The sequence below is a fragment of the Buceros rhinoceros genome, unplaced genomic scaffold (assembly GCF_000710305.1).
Source record: "Buceros rhinoceros silvestris isolate BGI_N320 unplaced genomic scaffold, ASM71030v1 scaffold44919, whole genome shotgun sequence".
Taxonomy (NCBI): domain Eukaryota; kingdom Metazoa; phylum Chordata; class Aves; order Bucerotiformes; family Bucerotidae; genus Buceros; species Buceros rhinoceros.
The window spans coordinates 1-15,324 of record NW_010430614.1 but is presented as its reverse complement, the minus strand read 5'-3'; the positions used below and the strand labels follow the sequence as shown (position 1 = coordinate 15,324).

Here is a 15,324-nt window from a genome sequence, read left to right as displayed (position 1 = left end):
AACAAGTGAAATGGAGCAGACTGGACGCCTAAATAAGGGTGGTGCTGGACTCCTGAATAAGGATGGTGTGTCTGGGAGAGGGCAATGTGGCTTTGCTAAAGGGAAGTTTTACCTCACATAGCTTTTGGAGCTCTTCAGAGACAAGCAAACTGGTACCTGAGTGCCAGTTTGTATAACCTACCCAGATTTCCAAAAGGCAAGGTACCTCATCAAAGAATTTTAAGGACACCGACCGGCCATAAGATAGGAGAGAAGTAAGTATGAACAGTCACATATCACGGGGAGGAAGGTTGTCAGAGGACCTCCATTTTCAGTGCCTTTTCTATAACTCTACAAGGTTCAACTTGCAGTGGGGAGGAAAGAAGCCTATTAGTCAAAAATCGCCTTGTGGATGCTCTTAACGTGTTTTAAGACAGTCTTGCTACAAGAGCTTACTCTGATTTACAGTAAGTGTTCGTTAAATGCCTACATATATGAAGAGTGGAGTAGCTAACATACTATACATTCATCTGTCTTACCGCATGGCCTGAGCTCTCCATTGAAGAGTGTTATGTAAGAGTATGAAGTATATTATGGCAATATGTACCTGCAAGCACCTGCAACTCTGCTGGTAAGAAGAACATCCTACTGTAAGGAATATATAGCAGATGAGCAAATGAACCTTATGCAGTATTAATATTTCTTAGGAATCATCACACGCCTCACAAATGTGTCTGTGCTTGCTCATTTAGTTTGTAGCCTGGCTTGTTGGCAAGTGCTTGATTTATTACATGAGTGAATTTCTGGCCAGCCTGTATTTCTCACACATGAGGATCTTCTCCACCTACTGCACCATCAGCACTGTAATTATTTAATGAGCCTCCTTATATTTTTATTTCTTTCTCAGTGCCTGCATATAAATACCAACTCACATAAACATGCTTTGATAAGTAATGGACTCCTGGATGCTTCATCCAGGACAGGTACCTCTCATCCAAAAATTCTTTCTCTGGTGGATGTGATTGTGTTAAAGCTTAGGGAAGTTGAAGGGAAAAGACTTTCCAGCTGCAAGGATTCCTCTTTTGGCTGCTGCTCTAGAACACACATGTTTTATGATGATCTGAGCTTGGTATCAACTGATACCAAGTGCCTTGCACGGCAGTCTAGTTTCTGGTGATCAGTGTATTTTTCTTTTTCCAGTTATTCAGCTAAATTAATTGGTTGCTGTTTGGTCTCAAATATCAAATGCATTGGTGCTATTATCCTGGTTGGCAGAGATAGCCCTTGTAGGGCAGTAGAAGGTGTTTCTGCTGACTTTCCTCAGAGGAAGAGATTGCCTTTCATCATCTGCCACGAGAACAAACCTATCCTGCGACCTCTTCCTGCTTCAGTTTTAGAGATTTATTGACTGCTGTTACCCTGCATTCCCATCTCCCTCTCTTGCTCTCTTCTACAAAGATGCATGTGCCAGTAAAGAGCCCTCCAATCTGCATCACCCTGAGGGAATGCAGTGCTGGTGGGCTCAGACCTGGAGGGAAGGCTGATGCTCTGCTAGCTCAGAGAACCTTTCCTCCTTCTTCCTTCAGGCTTCTTTGCTTTTTTCTTGGTTAGTCTTTCTAATTGCCCAACATACCTATCCAAATTTTTTTAATGCATGGCATTAAAAAATCATTCACTTGGGGATTTTTGCAAAATTCAGATTTCACAGTAAATGAGATTCAGAGGCCTGAGAAATGTCCCCAAACAATAAAACTTCAGAAGGATTCCAGAAGGTACATGTTGCTTTTGTTGCAGTCTTCTCTTGTATCACAGAAATGAGCTGTGTTTAGCTACACACAGCCAGTTCCTTCAAAAGAGAGAGCCTTGGGTGGTTGCATTATCAAGCAAAAATATCTTGGCAGAAACTTGCATTCTTAACACAGCCAAATATTTTGTACCCAAAGTATTGTCCTCCTTCAAAACACTTGTGTGTAACATAACAAAATTACAGATTCCAAGACCCTTTTCACTGCAATTTTAATTTAATTTAGAGTTTTCATGCTTAATAGTATTTTTAATACGCATTTTTGGAATTTGTGGTTTGAACTTTAGTCTTCTGAAAAATAGTAAGTTCTATATGGGCACCATGTGTTTGGATCTTGGTTTATTTTGACTGAAGGAAATGATTTGTCAAGACGTTTTCTCGTGAGTATTGCCATGACAGCTTGTGTTTTCCGATTAATGCTCTTATATTGAGTGTCCTTTCAGTGTGTCCAATGTCCAATGTGTGTTTGTGATGAGTTGTCACTAGGAAAAATACTAGGAAGGAGAGGCTTTATCTGATAGCAAGCTCCTGAAGTTCAAGTTCTTTGTATACATCTTGGGTCAGTCAGAATCTTTGTGAGATGGAGTGGAGCTGTTTGCTCTGGTGACAGGGTTAAGAAATGAACTAAAACATTCAAAGAAATAAAGCAGTAATTCCTGTATTACCTTGAAGTGCCTTAGCAGAGTGTTTTGTCAGCTTCGATCTTCACCATCTTTGCGAGCAGTTATTTCTTTAACCTTTTGTCACTGCTTACAGCAATTACAGCATGAAATACTTAATATTTTGGCAAGTAATAACTCTATCTGACCTGCTTTGTAAGTAAATATTTAGGTCTTACTCAAACTCCTCAAAGTGTTTATAATAGGAATGGACTTTTTTTCATTTGAGGTTGACACTATGTTATATGCAGATAGTACGAAGGGAGTCGTCTGATGTGATAAAGTGCATAAAGAAAGTCTTTGTACACTCTGGTATATCTGTTTAATTGGTCTGTTGGTGTAAATAGAAAATTGCTGAATATTGCACCAGAACTGCAGGACACCCTGCTGAGTTGTATTATACATGCTACCAGTGCCATCAGCTCAGTGAAGATGGCTGGCAGAGTGGGAGACATTAAAAGAATAAACACCCAGTACACAAATACTCAGCTCACCAATACGTCTATCTATCTAAGGCTTTTTGTACTAGTTTCAAACTCCCGGGGAACTGAGGAGCTCCCTGCCTGGGGAGAAGCATTGAGCAGGGAGCCCTGTGTAATCAAAGGCCAACTAGCCTGGAGAGAGAGCATGCCACCCCCCAGCACCGTGCTCGCTTCAAAGGGAAGAGTCTCCTCTGAAGGTTGCTAGTCAGAAAGCCTGGTGGAACTGCAGAGTGAAAAACTGCCCAAGGACTAAATATAGGGCAGCCACAATGAGGAAGAGAAGAACAACTGTACCCTCAGGAGCTGCAGCCACAGGGATCAAAGATAGCTGCGGTGGTGGTGAAAGCAAAGGAACTGTGCTCCGCCCAAGCACGGGTTGATGACCACTTTCATTCTGTCGAGTGAATGCTGTCGAAAGCCCACGCTTGTGGAAGGAGAGGGGGCAGAGAGTCTAAAAAGGAGCAAATCAAACTGTTCTCACTGTCACTTTTCAGAGCCAAACATTTGGAGTGTTTCATACTCAGAGGTGGTGTGACTAGAGCGGTTGCACGAGCTCCACTGACAACATTCCCAAAGACTGGAGCAAGGCATTGTCAGGGGAGTGTGTTTTATCAAGAAAGAAAGAGTTTACTAGGAAACAACAAAGTAATCAAACTTTGAGACGTGGTTAAGAGGAAACTGATGTAAAGCATCACCTTCATTTTAAAATTAAAACACATTTTTACAAAGTCTTAATTGAAGTGGAGTAATTGTGCCATTTTAATGATAATTGAGGAAAACTGTAAAAAGGATTTTGTTTGAATTAAAGTTTCTCTGTATTAGTTACAACCCAGTCATAAAAGTATTGAAAACTCTGAAGTTTTCATTGAAGTATTGAAGTATTCAAAAAAACTAGAAACTGATTTTATTCGATAATGAACCTGTTTTATTTTCATTGGATGAATTGTAAAGGTTTATTTGCTGGACTGGTGGAAACACTTTACTTACGAGTCTTTCCATTGCTGACCTCAGGCAGGGATTCTAGCATGTTTAGGCTGGACTCCTGGCTTCTACTTAGCAGTAATTTACCCCTCATTCCTTAAAGCCCCATGCGTACACATATCCAAACTGTTCATCCACCCAAGTACTGTCCTACTCTGAAAAAAGGAGGAAAGAAATGCAGAAGGAGTGGAGAGAGAAGCTCTGAGACCTCATGAGAAACTCCCGTAGGTTTCAGTGGAAGCCTTGCAGACTCCATTTCCCTGGAAACAGTTCTTCAGTTTTCACTGGGCATCATCCCCATTGATTTCCCTTTCAGCTGCTACAGAATCAAACATTCCGTGAATATTTCTTTCTGAGCTTCCTCATTAGTCTTCCTCCAGTAGCTCAGGAAGCCAGTCACTGCTAGTCCCTAGGTTTGGAGCTGGACAGAGTAACTACTAATAACACTTTTCTTCGTTTTACAGGTGAATCGCCCTCACCCTGGTGACCATCCTCTTCTGATCATCTTTATGGTTGGTGGAGTGACAGTCTCAGAGGTCAAAATGGTGAAGGATCTGGTAGCAAAACACAAACCTGACACCCAGGTAAAAATGGCTCTAAATGTACAGTTCCTATCTGAACAAAGACTAAGAAAATTCATTAGATAATGTTTTCTATGGCACTGGTACCAGACCTACACAAAGCCACACCCAAACAGATGGGAATGGGGTTAGGATTTTGCTGTGAAACATCTGTAGGCAACAAGCGTTTAGACACCAAGGGTCTGGTTTTTACATGATAGAGTCAGCAATAAAAGTTCAAACTCACTTTGGAGAGTTCAGAACAGACTGGCATTGTTCTGAAGAAGCTTTCATCCTGTCTCAAAAGATGTAATTCTTAGTACTTTTTATGAACAGAAATGTTTGCTGTCCAAAAAGCTACAGGCTCCCTGGCAGCGCATCTACAGGACATAGTGCACGGGGTGCTTGGAAGGAGCCTGCCAAAGGTCTAGTGACGTATTAGCGGTGATCCTGCAGACAGGTCAATTGGCATTGCTGAGGAGCAAGATAAATTAGCCTGGATACAGGTGTACTGGTTTCTGGCATCTGCTAGATGTCTTAAGTAGCCTGAGACAGGTGATGTGGAGAAAGCCCCAAGTCTCTGCAGCCCTTGGAAGTGCTGTCTGACTCCTGGAAGGAGGATGACTCCCACAGTGAAGCTTCAACAGCATCTATGCAGCTGGTCTTTGCCTCTTCCACTCTCTGGCAGCAGAACTTGACTACAGCAGCTGTCATCTGAACAGAGTGGGGAGAAAGAGGAGGAGGATGGATGGGCTGTGGTGCATCTCAGATGTTAAAAATCATTGGTAACTGTGGAGGAGCACGTACAAGAGCAATCGGGTATCTGCTGAGTAGTGCAGATACACAGGGTAATCTAAAAACTGCAAAGAAGTGCTGTGTAACCAGCTGCATTGTAAACATAAGCCTGGTTTCCAGGGTGGCTTGTAAACATCTTGTTTTCAGTTCCTGTGGAATGCAGTTTTGATTAGTGAGAAACCGTTAGCAGAACGGAGCCAACCAAAAGGCCGAGCAGCCCCTGGATTTGACATGTGTTTTCCATGTTTTAGTTGTATTGGCAAGGCAGTCTCAAGCAGTATTTTGAAGAAAAAAAAGTGCCATTTTTAGTGATGGGGTTTTTAATCCAATAACACATTTCTCTCTGATTAGCCTATTGCTAATCTCCTCAAAACAGCACATAAAATTCTTTCCCATTTGAAGGGGGATTGAGTTGTGACATGCTGATGGACAAGTTAATCCACGTCCAAAATGTATTAATACACCCTGAAAGATAAGCAGAGGGTTAACACGTGAACTGGTTGAGAACTATGCAGGGAGACTTTTGACTGGCTTTCTAGAGGGACTTGAGGCTTGACAGTGGTGACATGGGATCTGGTGTTGCTTTGCTTTGGCTTAACCCTGGCGGCAGGTCACCCTCTGAGGCAGATTCCTAAAGAATTTTAAGCTTTTACTGCATCTTACCCTTTGTCCAAATGTGCTGTGTTAGAGGTGAAAGGAATTGGGGGAGAGGTAGGAGGTGGAAGAGAAAGAAGAAAAGAAGCAGTTGTGCAAATCTCACATATAAAAAAGGTTTATGAATTTGTTGGATTTACCTGGATTTCTCCACTATAGCTGTGAATATGTGCCACCTGTTTGGGATTATTCTCTTTTCATAGGCATTTGTCTAACTCAAGCCAGCGTTTAACAGAGCTTTTTTGTGTGTGGTGTTCAGGCAATCAGGTTCAGGCATCAGGGGAACACTGGCCTCCCGAGTCCCTTCCAGTCAAACAAAGCAGTGACAATTATACTGATTATTGGCTCTTGGGAAAATGGAGTGATGTGTGGGTGCAAAACTAAAGAACTGAGGAAAGAAACAGAAAAACTGACAGGATGCAGTACTGAGTACTTCAGCAGTTGTTTGGAGTTGAGGCAAATGACATGTAGATATGGAGTAGGAGACACGTATTTCCATCCACAGAACTGCTCTGCATCTGAATATGAATGACAATTTAATTTCTCATGGAGGAGCACAAAGGAATACAGTGTTTCTTATGCATGGTTTGTTTTTGAGTGGTGGTGAATAGCTCCCCTAACCTAGTGAGAAGTATCCTACTTTCAAAGGAAGTAATGGCCTTTTTTTTTTTTCCCACTTAAATCATAAGAGTAAAAAAGAGGAAAGAACATGAGTGGATGTTTTACCCTCCTTCCGCCCAACATGCGCCATGTATGTGGTTGTGGCCGAGGCAGGCAGACAGATAAACCCCTTCAGGTGCACTATCAGATGTTAGCTGCATCCTTCCCTGTCCTCTGCTGAGGGGGAACTGCCCATTGCAGCACAGTGGGTTGGGATGAGAGCTCCTGGCTCCTTGCCTGCTATCAGGAGGAGTAGCCCTTCAAGCAAAGAATCAAAACAGGCACACTGTACTGAAGGAGGAGAAGGTGTGCAAGGAGGTACACTGTCCTGAAGAGACCTGCTTGGAGAAGAGATAGATATTCCTTATCTGGGCAATTTCCCCCTTCTCTGAAGGAATAAATACTTACATTTATCCCCCTCAATGAGCCCTCAGAGATATTGGGGGGGAAAGGAGGAAAGCCCCACTGTATTTGTCTGCATCCTTTCTCAGATGTGAAAGTTGCAGATCTTTTTCTTTCTCTCTGGGCTTGCCATTAGTTGCACAAATCCCCTCAGGGTTCAGTGGTGGGACTCCAAGAAAAAATTGCTTTTATCTGGCAGTGGTTATTGTTGATGTTTGGCTTGTGCACCCAAAACACTTTGGTAACATGTCCCTTCATGTTTTTCAGAATTAAGCTGCATGATAACAAGATGAGCACATACTGTGCTGTAGTCTGATTCTCATGTAACATAAGCAAGACGGTGTCAGCCTTTGGCATCTGCAAATTACAGAGTTTCTCATCCGCAGAAGGGAGAGGAGATAATCAGTGTCAGTTTGCCACAGGTTGTGTGGGAGGACAAGGGAAGGGGAGAAGTGAGGGGGAGACTATCATCAGTGCAGAAAGGATCCGTGGTAACTTAACTCCAGCTTTCTTTCATTACTTGAAGTGAAAAGATGAAAGAAAGAACAACAAAAAAAAGTCGGAATGTAGCAGTACCGCACATTTAAGCTATGCGATGAAGACCACAAGTGGCTTGATTAGCTACTGCAGGAAACGGACACACAGACGTACTCTGTTGTTGATGCTTGTGCTTCCCTTCCTTGGATTTGTGCTGAAGAAGGAAATTCATGTGAGCTAGTAAGATGAATCTACCCCCACATCCCTGCCTGCAGTCCTGGCCCTGAGGACACTGCTGAGCTAGGGGCTTTACGAGAGCAGAGTCTTGTGTCTTCGACTCTGAGTTAGCTCCATGCAGTAAAAGCCCAGTCACTCACTCCTTGATGATACCCTGGCCCTGCAGAGGAGCTTTCATGCTAGGCACCTGCATACTGGTTTTCACTTAAAAAAAACAGATATCTGCATCTAGCAGGGTGTGTGTGGTGGCTGTAGTGAGTGACAGTTTCATTCATCAGACCTGTCTTCGATGAAAAACTTGACCAAACGAAAGTGATAGCATCCCAGCATCATTTGAGGTTGAGCTTTGGTCCTGATGTGCAGAAGAGCCTGTACCCGGTCTGAAGAGAGATTTCTGAATAGGCACTGCAGCTCCCTACAGCAGGCCAGCAGCACTTCTGTGGTGCTCACCTTACCTTCAGCTGGGAGGAAACAGCCATCATTCCAAACTGTGCTGTAGGAGGGGAAACCCCTGCCTCCTCAGCTGGTGCCTCGCAGTAAGCACAATGGCAGTCACAACAAATCACTGGGTGAGATGTGGGTAGAAGTGAGTCAAAGCACACATTCATTACGAGTACAATGCTACCAGTCATTATGCTCCTTAAAGTGATTTAACTACAGTTATTAGCGAGCAGACAGTTCCACTGGGCAAGTTGTATTGCCCTGTCAGTAAACACCAGAAACACAGGGTGAAGCAAACATTCGTACCCACAGCTCATTAGTACTGTGATCAGCCTCAGGCCCCTTCTTTTTCACTTCTTGTTTCTTGTCCCCTTTCTTTCAGGTACTTGTGCTCTCCTCTGCACTCCTGACACCACGTAGTGCTATTGAGTTGTTGTTTGCCACAGACGGTCTCCAGCCTGACACTGATATCTGACAGGGGAGGATCTGTGGAGAAGAAGAGTGAGTGCCTCAGCTGGAAACATCAAATCCCTGGTCTGTCACTCTTCCCAACAACCCTCCAAAAAATTACATGTCCCCTGCTGCAGTTATGGCTTCAGCTGAAACAGGGAGAAGCAGCTGGGTATCTGGCTGCAAGGGAACATGTGCAGCTCACAGGCAGCTCTTCAAAATGGTCCAGTTGTCCAGCGACAACACCCCCCTCCTTAACAGTAACACTGCAGTGCTGAATCACAGCAGCTCCTCTCTGTGTGGCAAGGATGATCACCTGGAATAATTCCCTAGAAAAGGAGCAGCTGAGAACCAGGTGATGCTGAATTTGCACTCCCCAAGCAGTACTTTTTTCTCTGACTATTCCTGATGGTTTCGCTGGGGTTGCTTCTGGTGGGAAATGCTGCTGAGGTAGTGAAAGGCTAGCAAAATCCACCCTCTCTGTCATGTTACCTTGCAAAGCGGATGTGCCTTATACAGCATTAACCACCTCTGCTCTTACTTCATCCCTCTCTCCAGAGAAGCGATGGAGCAAGGCCCTGATTTAGCCATCAGAGCAGCTCCCAGTCCGGTCATGCTCTCCCAGTGGGACTGGTAGAGGCAGGGAAGCAGAGAGCAAGACTCGAGAGCTGGTTAAGTGGTTGCTTTTCTCTCAGCTTCCCATTTCTTGCTTTAGTTTCTCCACCCACAGTCCTGGGAGAAAAAACAGTTTCTGGTGGCACACTTTGTAGGTTTACGCAGGAGGACATATGGGCTGTGATGGTTTGATGATAACCCTGGAAGATTCCTCCCCTCACATGCATTTAAAAAGGAAAAAGGGGGGGCACAGCCGTATAGATATATAAAAGTAAGGCAAGCCCCACCGGGTGGAGGCAGCTCCAAAGGGGACGCAGCTCGGCTTGGCGTGGGGGGGGGGGGGGGGGGGGGGGGCAGGGAAAGGCACGATCCCATTTTTAAGAAGCCACAGCAACAGATTTTTTCTTAAGCTAGATTTCTGAGCAGCATGAATAGAGAACGGCTTTTATTTTTAATTTATGATCATCAAAGAGCCACTATCAGATTCAGTTATGTAATTCTTCCTTATAAAAATTTGAAACAATCTGTGATAAAAAAGCAGCAGCCAATAGAGATTGTGAAAGCATATAAGCAGCATATTGCAACATAAAATGATGGAGCCATGAAGCTGCATCCCCTTGCTTCATCCAAGAGATGCTGAGACTACAGCTTACACTGAGGTGAAAATGTGAAATTATAAGTGACATTCACTCTATCATAGGATTTATTATTATGCCAAAGGAGTAAATTAAACGGGAAGTAGCTGTTTAACCTGCGTTCACTAGCTAGCATAAATTCTCTTAAATGTTTATAATGGTCTTCAGAAAAGGGTGCATTTTGATTTACATTCACTTTTGAGTGGCTAAAATGAAACAGTGGATCCTTTATAAAGCATGGACAATGTTGCCTCTATGGAAGAGAGGTTTATAAGACTGACTATAGAATGGGACTTTGTGCTATAAAAAATGAGAAATATTATGAGATTGCAATGTTAAAAGCTCAAGAACCAGTTCAAACAGAACAACTGGAAAGCAAATAGTCAGTCTCTTGGTTTCTCTTCTGTCCTTCTGTACTGTTTAATCTTAGAAACATGGAAGTTTTGTAAATTCCGTAATCAATAAAGCAATGCTCTTACAATGTTGAACCTCCTCCATATTCTTCTCTCGTAGTACACAGGGCCACACATGCCAGGACTGTGTATTCCTGTGACCAATTTTTCTTGTGCATTATTTGATTGACCCTAAGGACCTAAACCTTCTGTCTTGGGAGGTGTCCTAGAGGGGTTTCCACACCCTGCTGTTAGCAGAAAGGCTGCCCTACATCCACTGGCCATTGCTGACCAGTGTGTTCAGGTACTCGTGCCTCTGAGACGCTGCTGCTTTCCCGAGATGACGGAGGCCGGCAGCTGTGGTCTTTTCTCCCTCACCTGTCTTTCATAAGATGCTCTCAAGTCTCCTACTTAGCCATCTAAGGACATACATACTGTATAAGATGGTGAGAAGTGGTGAGTCTAACAGTCACTGGGGTTCTTGCACTTCCTATGGGTCAAGTGGCTCCCCTCACTGAGGCAGAGACTAGTTTTCCAGGCCCACACTGGAGGAGTCTTTTCAGCCAGTGGACCCGCAACTGTGCAATGGATGCTGGGACTCAGCCATCATCTCATACTCAGATGCTGAAGAGATGAAGGAAGATTGTGAGGAAAGCCTGCTGTTCTTCTAGACAAAGACTGGTGTGGAGTCTTTTCCAGTGGCCCTAGAGTAACAGTTACCTCCTTATTTGTGTGAGGCACACATAGCCTGTACTCATAGAAAAGGCCAAGGGGTGTGCGGGGTTTCCTGCTGGTCACATGCACACCGGAACAGCATAAGAGACTCTGCTTAGTCAGGTGCGGGACCACAGTAAGCAGTGTAAGCCCTCGGTGTGTGACACTAAATGATACTCAAAAGATAGGAGAAGAAAACACAAAGCCACGCCTGGTGAATGGGTTTACTACTCTATTAATAAGCTAAGCAGGTAATAAGCTCAGACTGGAAGGGCAAGCTCAGCTTTGTTTGCAAGTCTAGGTCTAAGTCACTTGGCTAGTAGCTCATGGTCAAAAAAGTTTATCATCCACAGGGCCTTGTCAGGTGTTCCCTACAACAGGTATTACAGTCGAATGCTGACCAGGTGAGCCTAGGCAGCAGTCACCCTAGTCCCAGCACAACCATCCTCCTCAGGAAAGCTTCCAGTAAAGCTACTTTAAACATGAATAACCTAGTTGAAGACTTGCAGTTTGATTAAGTTCTTAATTGTGATATAGCTCAATAGAGAAAGTTGGGGGTTTTTTAAAGAAGAAAGTGGCAATCACTGAAGACTGATGTGTTCTTCCAGATTTTGACCTGCCTCACGCCATTCCTTTTTCAGTGGAGTTTTTTTGACAAGGGGAAATGAAGAATCCCATTTTAATTTGAAAAGCCTCTGCCTTTGTTTCCTCTCCAAAAAGAATTTCTTGAAAGGAAGTTATAAAGCAGTTGAGAGCTCCCCGCCCCCCGCCGTGGTTTATGCTAATAAAGCAATAGATAGGCAGGAAGGACCTTCAGACATTTCTGCAATGTGTGTTAACTACCTTGAGAAAACTAGTGCTTTGTCTCAACATTTCACTGGTTATTGACCATTGCTTCTCACCCACAAAGAACTCACAAGAAAACATGCAATTCAAAAATTTAATATTGAACCAGGCAGTAAGAATGAAAAGTCCACTCCCTTGGAGGAGTAAAAGTACACAAAATAAATAAGTTACAGTTTAAACAAAAGCACAACTGGCTTTTTAAAGTGCACGTGTATAAGGCCTTTAGCCTGTGAACGCCATTGGCTCAATGTAGAAAAAAAAAATTATATACCTGTAAATCTGCCACATGCATTTAAGGATGAAGAGGGACTGGCTCAACTCAGAACAAACCACCAGCTTCACTGCCTAGAGCCAGCCGTGCTTCACACCGAGCTGAACCACAGCCACGTTCCTCCTGTGCCTGTTGCACATAGAGAGAAGTGCCTTACAGTGGCAGCTGTAATGGACTATCACTCCAACTCCACACTCATTCCTCAAAAGCTCTGTGTTGGATCATTTAGTCTGGACAGTATTTTTTTCAGATAGTAAAAAACCCCCACAAGTTACTTGTAATTAGATACATTTGCACCCTGCAGACAATAGTTTCACATACAAGAGTCTGGTCAAATTCTCAGCAATACAATAGCTAGTAAAAAAATAAAGGACTGTTGTTTACAGTTCTGATACCCAGTTGCATCCACTTATTTTACACTTTTTTTTTTACAGGACAATTTCATGTTTGCTTATCTGTTTTGAAATACACAGGAAATGAACAGTTCTACTGTGCTATAAAATTAAACAAATACATCATACTGTCCTTCATCCATGTGAAAACAAAGACTCAAGTGGTTACTTCTAAACAGTGACCGTCAGTTCAGGGTGTTTCCCTGCTCAAGTACAAGTTGAGTTACAGCTAAAGGGTTGTCTCTGTACAAAGGAAAACCAAATCTGTCCAACTGGAGAAAAGGCAAAGTGAAAGCTCATTTCATTTATTGAAAAGTTCCTTTTCCGAATGATAACACTTGTTCTGTAAATCACATCCTAGATCTATTTCAAGAGTTTTTGCGATTTATTTCCTTTTCCAGTCTGCCACTGTTCCTTTTTTAAGGAACTGCTTAAGAACTTCTACAGCCATAAAAGCTACCCAAACCATCCTTCTTTCACAATCCCTTAGACTCTAGATGTTCCAAACATCTAGAGCTTAGGCTAAGCATTGGGAAGACAAACAGCTCCTCTGTCAAACAGAAGTGACAGTCCTCACTTTGGCAGATAAAGCTTGCTTAAACCTTCTCTTCAGATCCTGCATGTTGGGCGATTTTGGCCGTGGGATAAGAGAGGTTCTCCTTCTCTCCGGGGTGCTGGTTGTTTGCTGTTTACTGACTTCTTTACAGAGGAGATGGAAGGCATTGAAGATGTCGTTATAGTTTTCACTGACAGATACTTCGTAGAAAGTACAGCCCAGCATGTTGGCCAGCTGAAGTCCGTGCTGAGGCTCCACTTCTTTGATATGCAGGAGATCAGCTTTGTTTGCAACAATGACAACAGGGACTGCATTTCCTGGATGCAACTGTCGAACGTGATGGTAAAGGTGACTGAGAAGTTCATAGCTCTTATAGTCTGTGATGGAGAAGACAATTACCAGGGCATCTGCCCAGCGAATGCATCTGTTTAACTGCTCATTACAATGCAGACTGTGTTCATGGATCTGAAAAAACGAATGGTCTAAAATTAGATAGCTGAAGTCATAAAAGATTAAAAGGAACCTGTCTTTAAGAGTCTGTAAAGCCAAATAGCATTTTACAGCTTCAGACATATGTATTTGCATTTCACATTGTAAGTACAAACTTAATCTGAGCACAGCAAATAAATGCATATGTTGATTCAGCTGCAAAAAGCTGGAATTTAACACTGGAGTTTACTACACTCAAATGGAAAATTGACCTGAGTAGTTCTTCATGCAGAGAAAGACTTTGTAGTTCCACAGAATGGGAAATTAACTGGCTAGACAGTAAGTCTGGGGAAGCAAAGATATGAGCTGGAAGCATTTAGACCTGGAGCATTGCCCAGTTCAAAAAGGCAACAATCCAGCATTACTCAGGTCTATACATTCAAAACTTTAACTTCTGACACACTAATGAGCACAGCCACAATATTGCAGACTTCACTTTCTGTCATGCACATTTATGAAGCTTGTTGGGTAGTGGTCATGACATTTTCTTCCACATGCACCTTATTTGCACAGAATTGTTGCTGGGTTTGAGTCTAATGTTCCCAATATACAGGATCAAGACACTTAAGTAATTCAGCTGCTTAAAAAGTAGTGGGCCTCCAGTGTACAGCTGATTCACCAATACAGTGAATTTTTTTCCTTTTACTACCACCATCTACAGGCACGCGACACATCTGGCTTCACTGGTTGTAAGACAAGTTACCACATCTCCCACACAGAACACCAAACTCTGAAGTGAGCCGTAACAAGATGCTGCACACAGAGGGAGACATGCACACTCAGGTTTGGAGCTGCTTTGGTGAACTGCATGGCTGCATCTCGCTCACCTGAACTCCTGGAGTATCTTGCACTTGAATAGCCAACACCTCTCCATCTATCTGGATGTGCCTGCTGTAGAGATTACCTGACAAGAACAACAACAGGTTCACAAGTACAGCCACCACTCTACACACAGACAAATGTTGCTTCTGATGCCCATTAGTTGTGCAAGAAAAGTTGTATCACTGTTTATGAAGTGAGAGACCAGCATTAAAAGCTTTTCTGTGTGTAAGAACCCATAAATTCATGACTTGACTAGCAGCCTGGGATTTAATCTTGCATTAACTTGTTTTGAAGCTTGGCATTTCATATTGCACAATTGGGAACTTAATCACCTCTTAAAGATTGTCTTAGCTTCAGTGATAAAAGGTAAGTGTAAAATAACCAGCTTTCATGGTAGAAGAGCATTTTGCTTGTCATTTAGTATTTCCACACTTTAGTGAAGCTTTCCACTGGCTGGCCCATAAGACTCATTTTGGGTTTTTTATTTTTCTTTTTTTTTTTTTACATTTGTTTCGCTTTTTCAAGTCGTTTCCTCACAAAATGCTGTATATTTTACATTCACATTCGTTTAGACTTCCCACTGTACTACACTCAAGCAAGTACATAACATTGCCTCTTCCCCTTCCCCATGAAGCTGGCACTGTCCAGATCATTTCCCTGGAGGCATTCAGTTTGCACAGGATATTAGAATATAAGGTTTACAAGAGCGTTTTCTTGTTTTAGCTAAAAAACCTCTTCAAGAGGGGCATTTTCACCATATAAAGTAAATTCTGTCAGAGAACAGAGGCGCAGTGAAACACAGCGCTAGTGAAGCTGCGATCATGAACTGCGTGTTTGCTGTGACTGCTGTGCCCCTTCCTGCGGGCTGCCACGGCCACACAGGGAACAAGTTTGCAGTGAGCTGCCAGCCTTGTGACATCTCGGTGGTCTGGGCTGGTAAAAACACCTGTGGGATGCACCTAGAGCCCTGAGTTTAAGTTCTTTCCTTTACACCTGGGACTTGGGGGAGCG

At 43.1% G+C, this 15,324-nt stretch overlaps 2 protein-coding genes across 2 annotated transcripts in view; one reads left to right on the top strand and one right to left on the bottom strand.

Moving 5' to 3' along the window:
* SCFD2 (sec1 family domain containing 2) overlaps positions 1 to 8,606 on the top strand; it is a gene marked incomplete at its 5' end in the record, with an annotated part of 12,728 nt that extends 4,122 nt beyond the window's left edge. Inside the window, 2 exons of the mRNA XM_010143086.1 lie at positions 4,370 to 4,489; positions 8,514 to 8,606. Coding sequence (XP_010141388.1) covers positions 4,370 to 4,489; positions 8,514 to 8,606 — 213 coding nt within the window. The remainder of the gene's footprint in view (positions 1 to 4,369; positions 4,490 to 8,513) is intronic.
* Positions 8,607 to 12,805: 4,199 nt separating this feature from the next.
* Positions 12,806 to 14,395, bottom strand: RASL11B (RAS-like, family 11, member B; the record flags this gene model as incomplete). The annotated part of the gene is made up of 2 exons (XM_010143085.1): positions 12,806 to 13,467; positions 14,319 to 14,395. Coding segments are annotated over 2 exons (545 nt in total), but the record flags the coding sequence as incomplete, so codon positions are not given.
* Between the last annotated feature and the right edge of the window lie 929 nt (positions 14,396 to 15,324).